Here is a 19,952-nt window from a genome sequence, read left to right on the forward strand (position 1 = left end):
TCTTCCAAAGGCCATCAAAATTCGTAAGATCCGAACGCACAAAAGTACCGATATATTCTCCCACCACTTTTGCCACCTTTTTAGACATGAATCCAACCGGCAACTACACAGTACAATATTTAAAAATGTGAAGTATAAGTACTAATGATGTGTTTGGTATAAAGAAAGGAACTATGGAAGGAAAAATAACAATCCTCGCAGAGTGTAAAGAGATTGAAGGTAAAATAAAAAAATAAAAGAAAAGAGAAACTAAAGCTACAAAAATGTAAAGCGAATGATTAAATATAAAAATGAGCTTCCATTTATCATGGGATTCATGGATATAAGAAGATACTTCTTTTTGGATAATGAAGAAAATCTGCAACTACTATATGAGAATGTGTATTAAATAAACTCTCCTTATAAGAGGATGCTTTTGGTTGTAGTGTTAATTTTAAGTGAGATTATGAACTTCTAAGACAAGAATCATATTCTATTCATGTGGTCACTAGTGTACAAATATTGGAAAACTTGTAGATTAACTAAGGCACATTCTGTGATGTATTTCCTCGAATAGTCATCAAAGCAGTGAGCAACCAATTTTAAGGTTCAAACTTATTATATTCTATTTACTCAACCACTTATTTTCTTACATGTCTTGTTTACTATTAATGATTTAAACAACACTTTCTTTTTTGCTTACTTTTTAAAAATAATTTTTAATTATTTTTCAATTTAACTTATTGTGTTTAATAGTATTTTTAATGTAATTTCTAATCATATAAATTTTATATATTAATATTAAATTTAATATTATAAAAATTAAATTAAAAATAATTTAAGTCAAACCTTATCAATTGAAGCATATACATATGATGAAATTCTTTTTATTAACTAGGCTGTGTTTGGAAAGCAAGAAAATGACTTCTGGAAAATGAGTCATTTTCCAGAAAATAAGTTCATTTCTAGTGTTTGGATGTAGTTTGGAAAACTGTCTTTGTATGTTTGGTTCATTTTCTGGAAAATGGGTAGAATTGTATAATTATATATTTTTATTATTTTATTTAAAATATTAAAATATTTATAATAATATTAAAATTAATATTTTAATTTATATATATATATATAAAACAACCCACCCACCCCCCGGGTTTCCGGCGGAAACCATATAATGGTTTCCGACGAGAAACCAGATTACTTTGGTTTCCAGTGGTTTCTGCCAGAAACGTTGGTCATTGCGTAAGAATTAAACGGCGGAAAATGACTTCCGCCAAATTTGGGTGGAAGTCATTTTCCGCCAAAATGGGCTTCTTGATTTCCGTTGATTGGATTTTCCAATAGTTGCCAAACACCTAAAGTCCAGAAAATGATTTCGCGCATCCTAAATGTAGATTTTTTTTTGAAAGGTAAAACTTAATTCATTAAATCCAGCAAAAGCAGTATTATGTAACTATGTTTTGCTAAAAATATTTTAGAAATGTTTACACGAGTCTTAGAAAATAGAATATTTTACTTCAAAAAAATATATATATACAGTAGTATAGAATATCTTTATTTTAGTCAAAGAAAAGAAATATTTTAGGAAAAGTTATAAACTCCGTTTATCGCCAAGTCAGCCGTCTCTCCCGGTCTCCCCGTCTAATTTTTGCTACGCCCTCTCCTTCTTTCTCCTCTCTGCATCTCTCTCTCGCTCGCACAGAAATTTTCTATCCTCTCTATCGACTACTAACTTTTCTCTATACCTCCCTCATCCTCTTTATCTCTACTCTTCTTTCTGGATCTCTCTCTTTTGCAAGGGGATCTGGACTTCTAAGAGATCGACGGATCATTTCATGCACGCAGGTATATTCGTATGTCTTTGATATGTTTTGCAGATCTCGTTATTTTCTCAGATCCACATTGTTCTAGTTTTGGATAATGTTTTATTTTCTTTTTACTGTTAGGGTAGATCGGATGAGGAGAGGATTTTTCTTCTTTTAATAAAGACGTTCCAGCCTTCCAGGTTTGGATCTCTTTTCTTCTCGGTTTTGGATTTGTCTACTTGTTTTAAGATCATAAATTGCCCATTTAATGTCATTTCATTATATATATATATAATTTTATTCAACCTTAATTTTTATTAATACTCCGTATTATATTTCAGATTTCATCTTAAAAATGCGTTTTATTTTGCCTAAAACAAATTGTTTGTGTGAAAAATATCTATTAGGAGAAAATTGGATTTTACCAAATTATTTAAATTAAAATATTCATGCCTTTGCTGCGTTACCCAAATTTGAAATTCCTAAAATATGAGACATTATGGTAGAGGTTTTTTTTTTTTTTTTTTTTTTTTTTTTTTTAAATCAAATTTGCAAAATGCACCCCTTAGTCCTGGTATCAAGGTATTGTAGAATTTTGCTCCTCGCACTACTATGACTTTTCCTAATAACTAGCGTGTCATAATTGCATGACTGACACTCTAATTGACGTTTATGGGCAGCTTACTACATTGACTAAAATCACAACTTTATTGTAAATACATAGGTGTATTTTGCAACTTTTAAAGATGGACTAAAACCACATTTTCCCCAAAACTTGTCAAGAAAAACTAATTGCGCATTTGCTGAAAGCTAAGTGAAATCTACTTAGTGAAATCTATTTTTTGAAACACTAATTGCATTTGAAACACAATACCTACTAAGTGCTATGTATTTTTCGAAAATGTATGCAAGATAATAATCCTTCTTATCATCAAAAATGTAAATTATATCTTCTAATATTTATAAGATTTATGTGTTTTTTAGTTATTTCGTTCATATAATTTTACTATCTTCTTTTGTTTATTAGACATTTTTTTAATCACACATCATGCGTGTTCACAAAGAACTAGTATTTTTACATCTGATGTATTGAAATTGCTATTTCAAATAACTACTTGAACATTAATTTTTTTTTTATCCTACTAATTTATTTAAAGTATATATAACCTTAATAGCAACCTTTTCGAAATATACAGAGTTATTGTAGAGAATCCAAGACCCCAAGACCAAATATTTATTTATTTTTATTTTTTAATTTAAAAATTGCACAAAGGTTACCATAAAGGGGGAAAAAAAACTCATTATGGAATCATCAATCTAATATGCTATATTGTAGGATATACAAAGATTACATACTTCTAAAGAAACTCTCAGAGATACCATTGCTAATATGGCAAATTACTTTTATTAACAATACAAGGTATATTTCTTTCATTCTTCAAAAGTATGAATTATAATTTATGCATGTATGAATAACAGATTGAGATATGGATAGTAATTATTCAGCTGTTGCTTCCAAGGATGGATTCGTAGACTTACAACTGAAAGATGGAGACTTTGAATCTGATGTCCCATCTAGGAAGTTGGTAGCTTCAGATCAGGAAAACAGGTACGTGAAACCGGTCAATGCGGATGAACTTGAATTAGATGACATTGATTTCGATAATTTGCCCCTTATTTTTGGTGAAAATAAATCTGGATCTGGAATATATGGGGCTGTTTTCAACCTCACCACGACTATTATTGGGGCGGGGATTATGGCATTGCCTGCCACAATGAAAGTTTTGGGTTTGATTTTAGGTTTTATTTTGATAATCTTGATGGGTATTTTGTCTGAAATGAGTGTTGAATTGCTTATCCGTTTCTCGGTCCAGTGCAATGCATCATCCTATGGAGAGGTTGTTCAGGCCGCTTTGGGTAAAACAGCTAGGATCTTATCGGAGATTTGCATCATTGTGAACAATGCTGGTGTATTAATTGTTTATTTGATTATAATTGGAGATGTTATGTCAGGTTCACTTCACCATATTGGTGTTTTTGATCAGTGGTTAGGTCAAGGGGTGTGGGATCATAGGAAGTTGGTGGTTCTGATCTTTTTGGTGATTTTTCTTGCACCTCTGTGTGCATTAGACAAGATTGAGTCATTGAGCTTGACGTCAGCGGCTTCTGTTGCTCTTGCTGTGGTATTTGTTTTTGTTGCTTTCATTGTAGCATTCATTAAGCTTGTTGAAGGGAAAATTGAAGCTCCTAGAATGACCCCGGATTTTGGATCCACCAGGGCAATCTTGGATCTACTTGTGGTGATTCCTATAATGTCAAATGCTTATGTTTGTCATTTTAATATTCAACCTATTTATAATGAGCTTGAAGGACGCTCGCCACAGAAGATGTACCGAGTGGGAAGGATCACCACCGTTATTTGTGTACTGGTGTATGCTTCAACCGCTGTTGCTGGTTATTTACTCTTTGGAAAAGAGACTGAATCTGATGTACTGACTAACTTTGATAAAGATCTCGGTATTCGTTTTAGTACAGCTTTAACATATATCGTCCGCATTGGCTATGTCTTCCATTTAATCCTTGTCTTCCCTGTTATCCATTTCTCCCTAAGGCAAGCAGTTGATGCATTGTTCTTTAAGGATTCAGCCCCACTCCAAGAGAGTAGGAAGAGGTGCTTGGCTCTGACTGCAGTTCTCTTAGCTCTCATATATTTCGGTTCAACCATGATTCCAAACATTTGGACTGCATTCAAATTCACAGGTGCAACTACAGCGGTTTCTTTAGGTTTTACATTTCCAGCTCTTATTGCCCTAAGATTGAGCAAAGAAGGGAATGGGTTGAGCAGCGGAGAGAAGGCATTGTGTTGGTCCATGTTAGTAATGGCTGTTATTGTTAGCACTCTGGGAGTGATTGGCAACATTTATAGCATAAAATAGTAAGCTAATTGGCTGCTTGTTTATCATACAATAGATAGCAGCAAAAATGAGTTTGAACATGATGTTTTTGTGTATTTCTCTTGTAGATATGCTTGGTTGAGCATGATGTATCATTTTGGTTGAGATATTCCATACCTTGTCCTATTTTTTCCCACAGCAGCTTGGGTGCCATTGTAGTATTGTACCACAAGATTCAACAGTTGTACTACTATTAGTATATCACACAAGTCCATTTTACTTCCAGATCTGCATGCTTGCTATAATTCTACTCTTATCAGTTTTATAGTAGTTCATGACATATTCCTATATCAAAATTTTTTTGAGTAAATACCCGTATAGTCTTTGAGAATAGTGGTTTTACTCAATTTAGTCCTAAATGATTTTTTGTGCTTAATTTAGTCTTTAACGTGGTAATTTTCTATCCTTTTATTTTTGTCAAATTGTCTTTCCTAATTTTCACTCCCTCTTCTTCATCCATACAATTCTCCCTTCCTTCCTCAAACCCTAGAAATCTAAAAGCAAATGGAATCGGAAGCAAACATAGGAAGCCAACAATTATTGAACCTTGTTATGTTGGCACTGGAAGTAAAGGCGCGTGAGGAACGTAGAATTGAAAACAAACACCTTGAGAGAAAAAAAATGAATTGCTCCACTCTGGGCGGTCGTCTCCTTTCGAAGACGATCTGGGAGGTGAATTTTGTTCGACGGCAAGCAGCTTTTGGCAGCAATTTTCGCTGGGCGACAACAATTCAAGTCAGTGGCAGCGGCTTCGATTTTCCTGCGGTGATCCGGAAACAACAAATTCTGGTTGGCACGGCTCGATTTGGCGTTCAGCGCAACAACAATCTGGATGGCAGTTTGATTTCTGTGGGTAGCGCAATTAATTATGAGTGGCGACAAATCTTATTTGGTAAAACAAATTCTCTGGCACACCTGACACCACATTCTGTTTTTTTTTTTTTTTTTTTTTTTTTGTCCCTTTTAATTTGCATTGCATCTAATTTGATTACGTATTTTAAGCATTCAAGAATGACTTGTAATTTCTTATTGCAAGACTTATTTTCTTTCTGTTAAAAAAAAAAACTAATAAGTTGCTGATATTTTTGTTTAAGATGAATTTCAAGCTCAATCTTTTGAATTTTCTTGCTAAATAGGCATCTGCTAAGGATTTAACAGATTCCCATTGCATCTTAGGTGATGAAGAAATGATAAACAAATAAGATTGTCGTAATGTTCTCGATCCAAAGTGGGAGAAGAAGGCAATCTGGCACACAAAAAAAAAAGGGAAGAAAAATTACCATGTTAATCCTATTTTTATCAGGCAACAAATAGAATTGTTAACAGAGGATTAAGGCTATGTTTGGCAAACCTAGCTGAAAAGGTAGCTTAAAGCTGAAAAGTAGCTGAAAACTGAAAAGCTATAAGCTCGAAGCTGAAATCTGAAGAGCTGTTAAGCTAGCTGTTATAATTAAAAGTGTTTGGTAAAATTAGCTTTTTGATAAGCTGATAAATGTAAAAAGACTAAAAAGGACATCTTCGTACAATTTAAATAGGTTTGTTTATATATTAAAATACAAAATAATGAAATCAATATATTTTAATAAAATATAAAGTAATAACATATATTTGAAATCATATAAAGTAAAACAAAATGTTTATAATTCATAAAATTAGTTCATACAAAAATCAATGTTCAAACACAAATGTTAAATTGAAATTACAACCAAACATATTGAAGAGAAAAAGTCAAAAAAGTTTTAATTGGAAAGGGTAAATGATGTTATTTCTTTAAAATAATAAGGTTAAAGATGGAAAAAAAGTTAGGAAGCTATTAGCTTATTTTGAAACGCTACCTTAAATAGCGTTCAAAAATAAGCTCTTATTTTAAGCTACTAGCTTATTTTAGGAACATTATCAAACAGAGCTTATAGCTTATTAGTAGCTTAAAATAAGCTATAAGCTCCTAAATAAGCTTTGCCAAACAGAGCCTAAATTGTGTAAAATCATCAAAGTCAAGCACTAAATTAAACACAAATAAACACATAGGACTAAATCGAGTAAAACCACTATACTGGGTATTAACTCAAATCTTTTTCTAATAGTGATCAAGGTTGATAGAGGCTTTGTGGCATGCACCATGTCATTGAGGTAGATCTCCTCACTCTCCAGGGGGGTTAATACTTTATTTTGTATGAAGTACTAAACTATTATTTCTACAAAGTAGATATCCACCTTATGTTGATAAAGTTAAAATAATATCAAGAAATTTTAAATTTGATATTGTAAAAATATGATTACTTTTAAAAGTGAAAAAGTATTACAAGATAAGAAATAAGAATAGCGAGAATTGGTTCTTTTGTAGTGTCACTTTGACCTCTCTAGACTCTAGTCTTTATATCTGATATTGTACCATTTATTTCTAGTAAATTATTCATATTGTACACTTGTGTTGGGTGCACATTCACTCTCTTTCCCTCCCTCGCAAGTATAAACACTGCCAAATCCTCTATCCGTGAACTCAAACTAGCCGATAAGTTCATTCCTATTTCACTAACCCTTCTTTAATTTTCCATTTATTTCCACTAATTTCATACCCAAAAATGTCTTGCTGCGGAGGAAAGTGTGGCTGCGGCTCTAGCTGCTCGTGCGGCACCGGCTGTGGAGGGTAAGTTTTCATTGCATTTTATATTCAAAAAATTTATAGACCCGACACAAAACATTAAAATTTTTATGCATATTTAAGAATTAAGTACAGTTTTTTTATCATTTAAAATTGGAAACAGCTCTGATGTGATCTTCCATTCCCTCTTTTACTGTGATATGAGTTAAAATAGTTTCAAATTAACTATTCACTTGCCAGCCTTATTATCACCCATCATTTCATATACTTTTTGTTTGTTTTATACGCAATACAGTCCATTTCACTGTTCATTGCATGCAACTGGCCTGGACAATTCAAGTACCAATAAATCACCCTGTTTTGTTTTGTTTTTTATTTTTTCTTTTTTTAACTCTGTAACTTTTTCCGTTCAGTTCACCCGTGACTTATATGTACTCTTATAGAATATAACTTTCGTCAGTCACGTGTACAAATTTTATTGAGTAGATAAAAGTGAATGAATAAAAATAGTGAATTATTTTATTGTTTAAATCAATTAAAAGATGACACCTCAGCATGAAATAAAAAATTGAGTAGAAAGTGGGAGTACCACATATAGTAGTATTAGGAATTTAATTTGTTTGAAAAGATGGAAAAATAGCAGTAAGGAATAGCCTCTTGTGAACTTTGTTCGGACATATATGCATATATAAAACTCTTTCATCACACTCTTCAACACTTCAAACTCTCTTTCTCAAATTCTCAATTTCTTCAAACTTTCAACACTCAGCTCTCATTATTCCCACTCTCTACTGCTCTCAAATTCTCAATTTCTCCAGTCTTTGAACTGACCCAATGCCGCAAAAAATGGGTAAGATTTGACCTTATATCTTCTCCCATCACTACATTTTCTTTTGCGGTTTTCCTTGTTTTTCTTCATTTTCATGTTTTCCTCAGGAGATCTAGAAGAATTTGCAGGGGTTTGCATTTTGATTTTTGTTTTGCTTGTTCCTATTTTTAATGTTTAATTTGGTTTTCATTGAATCCAGGTTCTTGTAAATATTTCTTCAATTTCAAGGATGTGATTAGACTTAAAGGATTTTGGAAGGAAATCAGTATTCACGATCGCAATTTCTTTGTATAATTTAAGGTAAGTTATAATTTTATATAATTTATATTAGTTTAATGAATTTATAATTTTTAAATATAGCATTTTAAAAAAAATTGAAAAAATTTGAACTCAGTACATTTTAAAAATAGTTTTGTGCACTAATGTTATTTAGTATGAAACCATTTTAGATCACAATAGTTATGACTTATGAGATATCGACTTGAGTTTGAAACTTTGAGAAATTAACAAAGATACTTCAGATATTATTGTAGAAAAAATGAGTAGCTTTTTAAACTTGGATGACACTAAGGGCTTGTTTGGTTATCAGCGATTAGTTATTAGCGGTAGCAGATTGTTTTAGCGGTTATCACACAACGGTTTGTATTAGCGGGTTTGACCAACGGATTGTATTAGCGGTTTGTAAAAAGATGTTTGATAAAATTAGCTGTTTATATTAGGAGTTAATATGTAAAATGACCTAAAAAGACATTCATATTATTATTATTATTATTATTATTATTATTATATAAAATAAAATTTACAATAACAATTATAATAACAATAACAATAAAAACAACAACAACAACAACAATAATAATAATAATACAAAACAAAAAAAATTATAACAAAATTAAAAATAAAAAACAAAACAAAAATACAAAAAAAAAAAAAGACAAAGAAAGACACGTATGGAATTTAGATATTTTTTCCAGTGCTTCGTCACGGGCACTATTTTCTAGTTTGCATCAATATTAAAGCTTCAAAAGTTGAAATCATTGACAACAAGGCCTTACTCCCTGGTGTTACCAAGAAAGACAAGTATGGATACTGCACAAACCTCTTGGTCAGTTGATCAACAACTTGAGCTCCTTATCAATTGCTACATATGTGTGAATGTGAAGTTTTCAAACCGTGAATATAGAGTTATGAAAGTATGAATGTATAGTAGATTTAATATAATCACTTAAATTGTAAAACTGAAATGTGTGAATGTGTATTTTTCTATTTGTGAATGTAGAGTATAGAAACTGTGAATATAAAAATATGAATGTGTGAATGTGTTACAGTGGTAGACTTAAATATTTTTTCCAGGTTACAAGTTTAAAAGAATACCTAGCATTGGGGTCATCTGCCCTATTCTGGAAGGTGGATGAGCTAACCGAAAAGGTTGTTGACATGAATTGGAAAGAAACATAAAATTATATTGATTGTGGACTATTTGTAATGCGGCATATGGAGACATACAACGGGACACTAAAGAAATGGAACCCTGGATTCAGAAGGAAAACAAGCTTAAATGTAAGTACACAAATACTAGCTTTGAATAATTTCTTCTCTTTTTTTTTTTTTCCCTAACATTGCAATAAATTATTTATTTAATCTTGTATATTTGTAGGAAGATTTCTTACTTGGACTGAGGGCTAGGTATGCCGCAGCAATCATAAGGTGGCGTGCCAACACATTGAAAAACAGTGTCATCAAGAAAACCAAAGTCTTGTACAACAAGAAATGAACAATTGGAACATTTTTTAATTTTCCTTTGTTAATTGATTTGGAGATCAATGTAGGTTACAAGAGTAAATGCATTAGAAAGTAGAAAGAAGATTGCAAAAGTTTTTAGGCAATAGTGTCAATTATAAAACTTACTCAGAGGTGAATATCCAATAGTTTCTTGTACTCCTATACAACTATGGTTGTCTAATGAACAGCTTCCAATCCTTTTTTGTACAAGTTTTAATTTTGTGTGTGAATATATAACAAAATTAAAACTCCACATTCACACTTCTCTAACTACAAATTGACCATAATAATGTTAACTTTGTTAAACATTCACACCTTGTATACTATATGTTCACAATTTTTAAATAAGAATTATGTTCCACATTAACAGTTTTAAAACTTTTTAAATAAGAATTATGTTCCACATTAACAGTTTTAAAACTAAACATTCACGAATTATGTTCCACATTAACAGTTTTAAAACTAAACATTCACAACTTAATAACTACATTAACAGTTTTAAAACTAAACATTCACAACTTAATAACTCCAAATTCACATCTTCTAATCTCTATGTTCACAATTTCAAAACTCCACATTCACATTTTCAAAACTCCACATTCACAATTTCCAAATTAGAACTATGCTAAACATTCACAGTTTCATATCCAATAGTTCCTTGTACTCTTATAGAACTATGGTTGTCTGATGAACAGCTTTCAATCCTTTTTTGTACAAATCTTGCCAGTCCAAAATCACTTAAATGACCACAAGTTATAATTTTGTTACATATTCACACCTTCATAGCTCTATATTCATAATTTCAAAACTCCACATTCACACTTTCTGACTACAAGTTGACTATAATAATGTTAATTTTGTTTTTTGAAAACTAATGTTAACTTTGTTAAACATTCACACCTTGCATACTATATGTTCACACTTTGTATACTACATGTTCACAAACTGTAATTTGTATGTTCACGGTTTTTAAATAAGAATTATGTTCCACATTAACAGTTTTAAAACTAAACATTCACAACTTAATAACTCCAAATTCACATCTTCTAATCTCTATGTTCACAATTTCAAAACTCCACATTCACAATTTCAAAACTCCACATTCACAATTTCCAAATTAAAACTCTGCTAAACATTCACAGTTTCATAACTCTATGTTCACAATTTTAAAACTCTAAGATCACAATTTTATAACTAAATGTTCACAAATATAAAAATACATTGTCATCTCCTATTAACATGAACTAATTCAAAACTCCTAGAACTTGGATGTACAAGATATCCATCCCCAGCAATCTCAGATAAACTTCCCAACAAAATAGATTGAACAACACCCTTTGTAGTTGAAGCAACCTTGTTTGCAGAATTCTTTTACCCCCTAGCTACAGTAGACTTCTTTTCAATAATACTACTCCACCTCTTATTACACTCACCTTTCAATCTCCGGCTTGATGGATCCTGTACAATACCACTTGAAGATGGGACATCATACTCTTCAATATGGACATAACCAACCTCGGTTTCAACTTTTTCTTTGCACTTTCAAAAGCTTCTTCACAACACTGTCTAGCTACACTGTTGTCTTGACCAGAAACAATTAGTCTTTGAAACTTCCTGGTCATCTCAACAACCCAAATTGAAGGAGCAACACCAACATTAGAAGACAAAGAACCCATATCAACAGCCTTGCCTTCAACAACTTTCTTTGTCCACCTTTTTAAAATGTATTTATCGGGAATAGAACAAATGCAATGTACATTCATATTGCGTAAACAATGGCAGCACAGAATTCCTAATTCAGAAAACAACTTACAACTGCAACAAATATCCAAATTGATAGGCTTAAAACTAACTTCATGCCTTATAACATCTTTATCAGGACACCAAACATGATATTTGAAATGACAGCCATCATCCAAAACACTATCTTGATGACAACCAGTACATTTCAAGAATTGTTCCTCAAACAAATAATATATTTCAATGGTATATACCTCTCTAGCATGTGAAAGAAGTTTCACATCATCCATCATCATACTGGGCATGCCTTGAGCACACCGAAAATCCTCACCATTTTCCTTACTTCTCCATTCAGAAACAACGCTCACAAACGATGAGTAGAAATCACAAAGCCCTGTTGTCTTTGTTAGCTTCCTAGAAATTGAATGGTTTGTGGACTCACTCATTTGTGAGGATAAAATGCCACCAGAAAAGTAATCCTTGTTAAATGCTAGACACCATTTTTCCCTACAATCGTATAGTTTTTCTAACTAAGGATTCTTATGACACTTATAATCAATCACCATCCTGAAAATCATAAGATCACAAAAGGAAAAAATATTCACAATTTTAGAAAACTATATTCACAATCTGATAACTCTATGTTCACAAATACACTACTCTACTACTCTACATTCAAGTTTTTGACTCTAAACTCAAACTAGCTTGTAGAAGTCTGATAAACATTCACACATTTAAATCTCTATGTTCACAAAGCTAATACTCTATGTTCACAATTCAAATACTGTAAAACACAGTGAATGAGTAAAATACAGTAACATATCTTGACCAATACAATTCAAACTCAGCTTCTGTGTCTGTGTACTTCAACAAACAAATAGATCCATGAAATCCTTATTATTTCTTAGTGTCTTGATGTGCTTCTTCTAGTTCTCACCGATATGCCATATGCAAAGACGATACCGTGATGTTGTAAACACTTGAGAGATGGCAGCAGTCATGGCTGCACATTGATCAGTCATAATGGTTTGTGGACATTTGTCACCCATAGATCTAAGAAATGCTCTAGACAACCACACAAATGACTCTATCCTTTCATTCATCAAAACCAAACATAAGATTCATGCAATGGCGGTTCATCCCTACAAATGGACCACAAATCATGTCGTACTTGTTAGTGCGATATGTTGCATCATGCACTAACAAATCTCCAAATAACTCATAGTCCTGTCTCATTTGCCCGTCCCTCCAAAAACAACTAGTCAATCTTGCATCACCATAAACTTCAAAGTCAAAGAAGAAGTCAGACTCGTTACACTGCCTACTCCTAAATATTTCAATTAAGGAATTCGAATCAGTTCCATCCAAGGTCTTCAATGAATCATATGCCAATGAATTGTAAGCATCTCAATTGGTGAACCCAACGAGTGGAGACCCCCCTGACTGATGTTTCAAAAACCTTATACCATCCGCCAAGGCAACCCCACACTTCTTCAAATCTCTTAAGTATGAAAGCTAATTATTTCTCACTCTTCTGTGCGAACGGAGTAGATGACTCTTGTCTAAAGTGCATAGCTCGTGGTTGTGAGCTTTCTCGTGTTTTGTTATTGTCCACACCCCATTACCATCTACATCAAACTGAACAAATGCGTCACACCCCATCCTTAAATCAATCTTTGAATACGCCTTCACACAAATATTTTCCTTAGACTTACAACTAGCCTTAGAGTACAAAAATGTCTTCACCTTAACATTGTTAGTAGACCCTTGGTAGCGTTGCTTACCCTTCCTCACACTAAAACCAACTCTATATGCATAATCGTTATACAACTCATACGCTTCATCACCATTAATTATGAATCTACAGCTCTGAAAATGTGAATGTATAGCTACCTGATTGTGAACATATACTTTTGATAATGATCCCCAATAAAAACTCAAATACATGGTAAATAATCAATCCAAATCACAAATCCTAAATTCGAAAACAAAAATATGAATCAATATAGTTCATCAAACTTCAAATTCAACGCACTAACAAAACAAATAACAAAATCAAATTCATACTCAGTTGAAAAATCATAAAAAAAAAACCCTGCAATTGAAGATGATCTATCAATGTGTAACTGTGGTTGATCTCCTGTTTCCGCCATCAATGAACTCAATATTGGAAAAACGAATGGAATATAAATTGAAAATAACAATGGAGAAGAATTGCGATGAGCAATCGAAGAAGAATTCAGATCAGCAATCGGAGAGGAATTCGGATGAGCAATCAGAGAAGAATTGCGATAAAGAATCGGAGAAGGATTGCGTTGAGGAATTAGAGAAGAATTGCGAGGAAGAGGTATTGCGAGGGAGAATTCAGCTGCGATGAGGACTTTGGTTGATTGTTCAGCTGCGATGAGGCTTTGTGTTCTGTTGCGAGGGAGAACTCAGCCGTTAACCGCGTTAATTTTTTTTTTAATTTCAGCAGGGCTACTAAAACGACACTGTATTGGACCCAGGTCCACCTTGCAAGGTGGACCTGGGTCCACGGCATAATTTGTGGAGGAGCAGTGCTCCTCTTCCAAATTTAAAAGCAAAGGCTTCTAGCAGGCTTCTCGCAGCGAGAAGCCTTTGGCTATAGTAATTTTTTTTTAATAAAATAAAATTAGAAGTGAGTATGATTTATCCAATAAACGCTATCGAATAGTGACGAGTTTTTCATATCGTCAAAAACAATAATTTAACGGTTATTGTTTAATTTTATTATTTATTATAATAGAGACAATAGTTAGTATAGTAGAACTCAAATATTTACTTATAGCAGAGTTGTTATTTTGTATTATTTAATGTATAATTTAAGATATTTGTTATTTAATAATATAAATGAGGGGTATTTATTATTGTGAAAAGTTTATATATATATACATGTGTGTGTGTATATATATTATTTTTCTTTGCTTTTTCTCCATCTCCTTGATCCAATGAAATTTAGGACTTTCTGTCTCCCACTTTGGATGGATGATGTGAAAATCATCCATATTCACGGAGTTGAGCTCAAGGACGCAATTGGAATATAATTCTCAATGAGTACTTATCTTTCTTTTTTTTTTTTGGTGACAAAAGAAACCATGCTACTTACAAAAATTTTATGCAACAAATTTAATTGAGAGAGTATTCACAAGAACCAAACTCGTATTGTAATACTAATGTATGAAAATCATACTTCACTCATTTGATCACCCGTTTTAGGTAATTATTATTTTGTAAATCTCATGAATTTGTCTTTTTTTTTTATTTTTTATAATTAATGCATGATTAAGTAAATTACTATTATAAGCGTACAATTTTTATTTTTTATTTTTATTTTTGTTTGTTTCATTTCTGATCCTTTATCTCGTCAGAAAAACATGATAAAACTCAACTTTTACCAAAAATGATTTCCATTCATTGATTTGTTTCAGTAAAAAAAAGAGTTAATTTTATTTTTGGTCCTCGATTTATAAGTAATAATCTAAGTTTAATCATTTTTAATCCAAACATTTCTTTGATCCTATTATTATTGTGGCATGATCATTTTTGGTCCTCCATGAACAAAATCGTTGAAATACCGTTAAATACAATGACATTTTGATCTTTTTAATACAAAGTGCGTTGACCCTCTATATTTTTTATGTTTATTTAAAAAAAATGCATAATTGAAGACCAAAATGTATTTGTATTTAATGGCATTTAAATTGTTTTGTTGATAAAGGACAAAAAATGATTATGTCATAATAATACTAGGACAAAGAGGGATGTTTTGAAAAAAAAAAGACTAATAGTGAATTGTCATCTATAAATCAAGGATAAAAATTGAATTAAATCTAGAAAAAAAATGTTCAAATTAGCAACCGAACTACGCACAAAAGTGCAAGTGGATCATCCCACTAAAAAGAAATGCAATTTGGTCGTTGAACTATCCAAAATAATACAATTTGACTATATTTGACCTGTTCCTCAACTCATCGTTGAGAGGGTGAGTTTTTATTTTATTTTATTTAAAATTATTAAAATAAAATTAAAAATAAAAATTTTATTAATATGATGACTGACACATCAGTGATAACCAGGAATACGTCAAATTTAGTTGAATTGTATAATTTTAGACATTTCAAAACTTTTTAATTGAATGACTCAATTACACTTTTACATGTATTGTTTTATTTAATTCCTGATTCCAAAATTCCCATCCCATCCCATCCTAATTATCTTAACCAAACGTCCATACATCCATTTTCTAATTCAAGCATAATAAATTATTCCTATTGTACAGTTGTTGGGTGCACATTCACTCTCTTTCTCTTACACCATGCAAACAGCCTTTATGCCTGCAGGGATCTTGGAGGAAATTGATAAAAAAAAATTAGAAGATTTCTTTGGGGAAGCACAAATGAAAAACTTGGTTTGCTGGGAAAAAGTGAGCAGAGCAAAAAATGAGGGTGGACTTGGAATAAGGTCATCTAAGGAGGTGAATATTGCCTTTATGGCTAAACTCCGAGGATGATAGCCTGTGGGTTAGAATCTTGAAAGCTAAGTATGCTTACGCAAACAGGGGATGGACATCTTTGAGCCTAAGAGGGGAAGCTCCAATATAATGCTTGGAGAGGCATCATCTCTGCACTCCCTACTATCCAACAAGGAACTAGATAGGTTCGATTTTGGGAGGATGCTTGGATTCATGACAAGCCTCTTATCTCTATCGCCCCTGACCCAGTACTCAACAACGCAAGAAGCCTGACAGTACGAGACTACTGGATTGATAATAAGGGCTGGAATTGGGATGTGTTGAACAATCTCCCGAGCAATATAATAATGTAAAGGAATCCTTGGCACTTACTACACTTGAGGAGGGAGCCAACAAAGATGAAACAACATGGATTGGCGAAGCATCAGGTATCTTCTCTATTAGCTCTGCTTATAATTTTACCACAGGATCTTCAACTAACGTGCACCAAACCGTGTGGGAAAATCAGAGTCCCGAGAAAAATGAAGACTTTCTTCTAGAATGCACTCCATGATAGAATTTTGGGAAATGCAGAGAGAAAGAGAAGAGGTTTTACTACAGAAGGAGACTGATATCTGCCCTAACAAGGAAGAAACAGCTGAACATATCTTGAGAGACTGTGTCCAAGCTGAAGAAGTATGGAAGGCCATGATAGGTAGCGGTCAATGGCGCAAAGAAAGACATCTCAACTACCGTAAATGGCTGGAGAGGAATATCATCCATAGGAGCGAAGAAGAGGATCAATGCGAGTGGCCCAGGACATTTGCTTTAACAGTTTGGTGGATCTGGAGATGGAGGAACGAAAGAATTTTCAATACAGGTTACATGGAGATCAATCAGAAGATAGCTTGGATTCGGGAAGCCGACAAGGAAGTTAACCGGGCATTCCTCCGAGTAGCGAACATGGGAGGCAGAGTTACCACGGAGAAAATCCTCAAGCTGTGCTGGAAACCTTCCACTACCCATCACTGTACGCTGAATGTGGACGCAAGTGTGAAAGCATCTAGGAAGACAGCAGGCATAGGAGGGGTTCTCAGGAATGAAGAAGGCGACTGGATTGAGGGATTTGTGGGGAGGTCTGATTATGCCGACCCTACTGTGACGGAAGCTCGAGCTATTGTCAAAGCCATGGAATGGGCGTGAAAAAGAGGAATGCGCGACCTGGAAATCCAGTCAGATGCTAAGGAAGCTATCCGGTGGATCCATGAGAAAGCTGAACTTAGGGGTGCTGCTCGCGAGGTGGTCCACGACGCTATCTGGTGGTGTAATAAAGACTGGAACATATCCCTTCGACCTATCCTCCACGAACAAAATAGAAGTGCAGATTCCCTTACCTTGCTAGGTACCACCTAGACGACGGACTGGAAGCTGTTTTCTTCCTGCCCATCAGAGTGTGAGGAGATCTTCGCCAATGATCTTGTGCATGCTACGCGTGTCCGTAGAGTTAGAGAGACCAACTAGTTTGGTTCTCTTCCCGGGTTCCCCCCTCCATATTTGATAAAAGAAATGAACTCAAACTAGCCGATCAGGGCCGATTCTGAGTAAGGGCGATCTGGGCTACCGCCTAGGGCCCAAGTAGAAGGGGCCGCCCATATATATATATATATTCCTATTTTAATAAATAGTGTCATAATTATAATAGAAAACAAAAAATTAAGAATAGATGGAAGCCTAATCGATATGGGACTGTAGGAATTGACACTTAATTAAATAATTTACCATCGACATTTAAGTATCTCCATTCGTTATCTTCAATAATTTTTTTTCCCAATTTCGATTAATCCTCTGTTCAAATATTCAATATGCAAGAAGCCGAGAACCGACACCTAATCAAATAATTTAAAATCGACACCTAATCAAATAATTTAAAAATATTCAATATGCAAGAAGCCGAGAATCGACACCTAATCAAATAATTTAAAAATATTCAATATGCAAGAAGCCGAGAATCGACACCTAATCAAATAATTTAAAATCGACACCTAATCAAATAATTTAAAATCAACACCTAAGTACCTAACCCATTCGTCTTCTTCAATAAATTGTTTTCCCAATTTCGATTAATCCTCTATTCGTCTTAGCCGCATCCTATGTAGACGGTCGACCATTGTTCATTTGTTTGTTGGTTTGGGCCACATTGTCCGTTGTAACTTGTAAGTTGTTATTCTATTTGTAATTTGTTCTGTCTTTGAATTAAAAGTGTTGATGACTTTGCCAGACACATTAATGTCAGCGATTGAGATTTGAGTTTGTCAAAGTTGCAGATTGCTACCCAATGGTACGGTTTCTATTGCTTATCGAATATTATTGACGATACCTGTGATTGTAGCATAAGCAGAGATAAGTTTTTCAAAATTGAAGTTATTGAAAACCTACTTGAGATCTTCAATGCCACAAGAAAAATTGAATGGTTTGACGATTTTGTGTATTGAGAAGGATATGCTAGAGAATATCTTGCCGCGTAGGAAAGTGTGGCTAAGCCGATAAGTTCATTCCTATTTCACTAACCCAAAAATGTGTTGTTGCTGAGGAAAGTGTGTTTAGAAACCTGGAAAATGACTTCTGGAAAATGTTTTACGGGTTTCTGGTGTTTAGCAAGTGGGGAGAAAATGAGGTCAATGGAAAATGATGCCTTAGGCCATCCCAATAGCCATATTTAACACAAAGTTTAAGACAAAATTCGACATGTAAATTGTTTATACAATTGTGAAGAGGAAAATTAAAATAAGGAGGACTTTTCTCCTGCAATATCAAAGGTTTTGTCAGTCCCAATGGGGCCCACTTGATTGCACAATAACCGCGCCTCACTTTTGTGAGGTGTAGATTCGCGCCCAGGCGGGCGCGTAAATTATCTTTTTAATTTTTTTTTTGTTTTTTTTAATTTTGTTTTATTTTTCCTTTTCATTTTTTCCCTATCCCTATTTTTTCTTTCCTAATCACACTTACAAAATCTCCTAAAAAACTACATCAAATTCTCAACTATTGTAGAAGGCCTTAGTAAAAGGAAAATATGTATGTTTTGGGGGACAATGACTCCTCCTTTTTCGGGGAAGTCATTTTCCAAGAGATATGTACATGCAAAATTTGTCAAAATAGTGTGGCTTTAGTTTTTACTTTTTACAACACTAGTTCATGGGCTAGGGTTCATGCAACCCTAGCCCCCCTAGCCCGCCCCATGCGGGTTGGCGGGCGAAAAAAATAAGTAAATTCTACAAATATTAACATTGTGAATTTGTAGTCCAACTTTAAAGTCTAACAAAAATTAATATTAATTCAAAGTTAAAAAAATATTAAAATAAAATTACATTTTAATTTCTTTTTAATATATATATATATATATATATATATATATATATGGCAACGGGGCGGGACGGGGCCGTGAAGTATACTCCCCGTCTCCGTCCCCGAAACCCCGACCCCATCCTCGACGAAGAATTGAAACTAGCCCCATCCCCGTCTCCGCAGGGAATTAGGCAGGGATGGGGAATCCCCGTCCCCAGTCATCAACTCTTAGTCAAAATTTTGGGTTGTGGTCTTAGCGGGCCACGCCCGTTAGGCCTGCTATTTCGCGAGTCTTTTTTTTTTTTTTTGTGTGGTCCTAACCTATGAAATTTGTAATATATTATACGCTAAAACGGATAATGGGTGATTGAAAAATTCATTATCAAAATAAACATATTTGAGTTGAAAAATTAAGTATACAATTTTGCTCATTTTTCGGAAAATGAACTAA

The 19,952-nt window shown here is 33.4% G+C and overlaps 1 protein-coding gene and 1 long non-coding RNA gene across 4 annotated transcripts; both read left to right on the forward strand.

Annotated features, from left to right (window-relative positions):
• The first annotated feature begins 1,579 nt into the window (after positions 1–1,579).
• On the forward strand, positions 1,580–4,960 carry LOC116009999 (amino acid transporter AVT6E). Of its 3 annotated transcripts, XM_031249239.1 has the most exons (4): positions 1,580–1,821; positions 1,928–1,981; positions 3,261–4,716; positions 4,804–4,960. In XM_031249239.1, coding segments are annotated over exons 3-4 (1,449 nt in total). In that variant the 5' UTR covers positions 1,580–1,821; positions 1,928–1,981; positions 3,261–3,268; the 3' UTR covers positions 4,805–4,960. The 3 variants fall into 3 exon arrangements, with proteins under 3 accessions (XP_031105099.1, XP_031105098.1, XP_031105097.1); XM_031249238.1 differs by having other exon boundaries at positions 1,923–1,981; positions 3,261–4,960; XM_031249237.1 differs by having other exon boundaries at positions 1,581–1,821; positions 3,261–4,960.
• A 3,413-nt stretch (positions 4,961–8,373) lies between these two features.
• On the forward strand, positions 8,374–10,027 carry LOC116010010. The gene is made up of 3 exons (XR_004096884.1): positions 8,374–8,466; positions 9,520–9,726; positions 9,824–10,027. It is a non-coding gene; the product is annotated as an uncharacterized LOC116010010 (long non-coding RNA).
• Positions 10,028–19,952: the final 9,925 nt, after the last annotated feature.

The sequence above is a fragment of the Ipomoea triloba genome, chromosome 2, assembly GCF_003576645.1.
Source record: "Ipomoea triloba cultivar NCNSP0323 chromosome 2, ASM357664v1".
Taxonomy (NCBI): Eukaryota; Viridiplantae; Streptophyta; class Magnoliopsida; order Solanales; family Convolvulaceae; genus Ipomoea; species Ipomoea triloba.

Coding starts and splice junctions, on each gene's coding strand:
- LOC116009999 (XM_031249238.1), top strand. CDS start 3,269: ATGGATAGTAATTATTCAGCTGTTGCTTCCAAGGATGGATTCGTAGAC.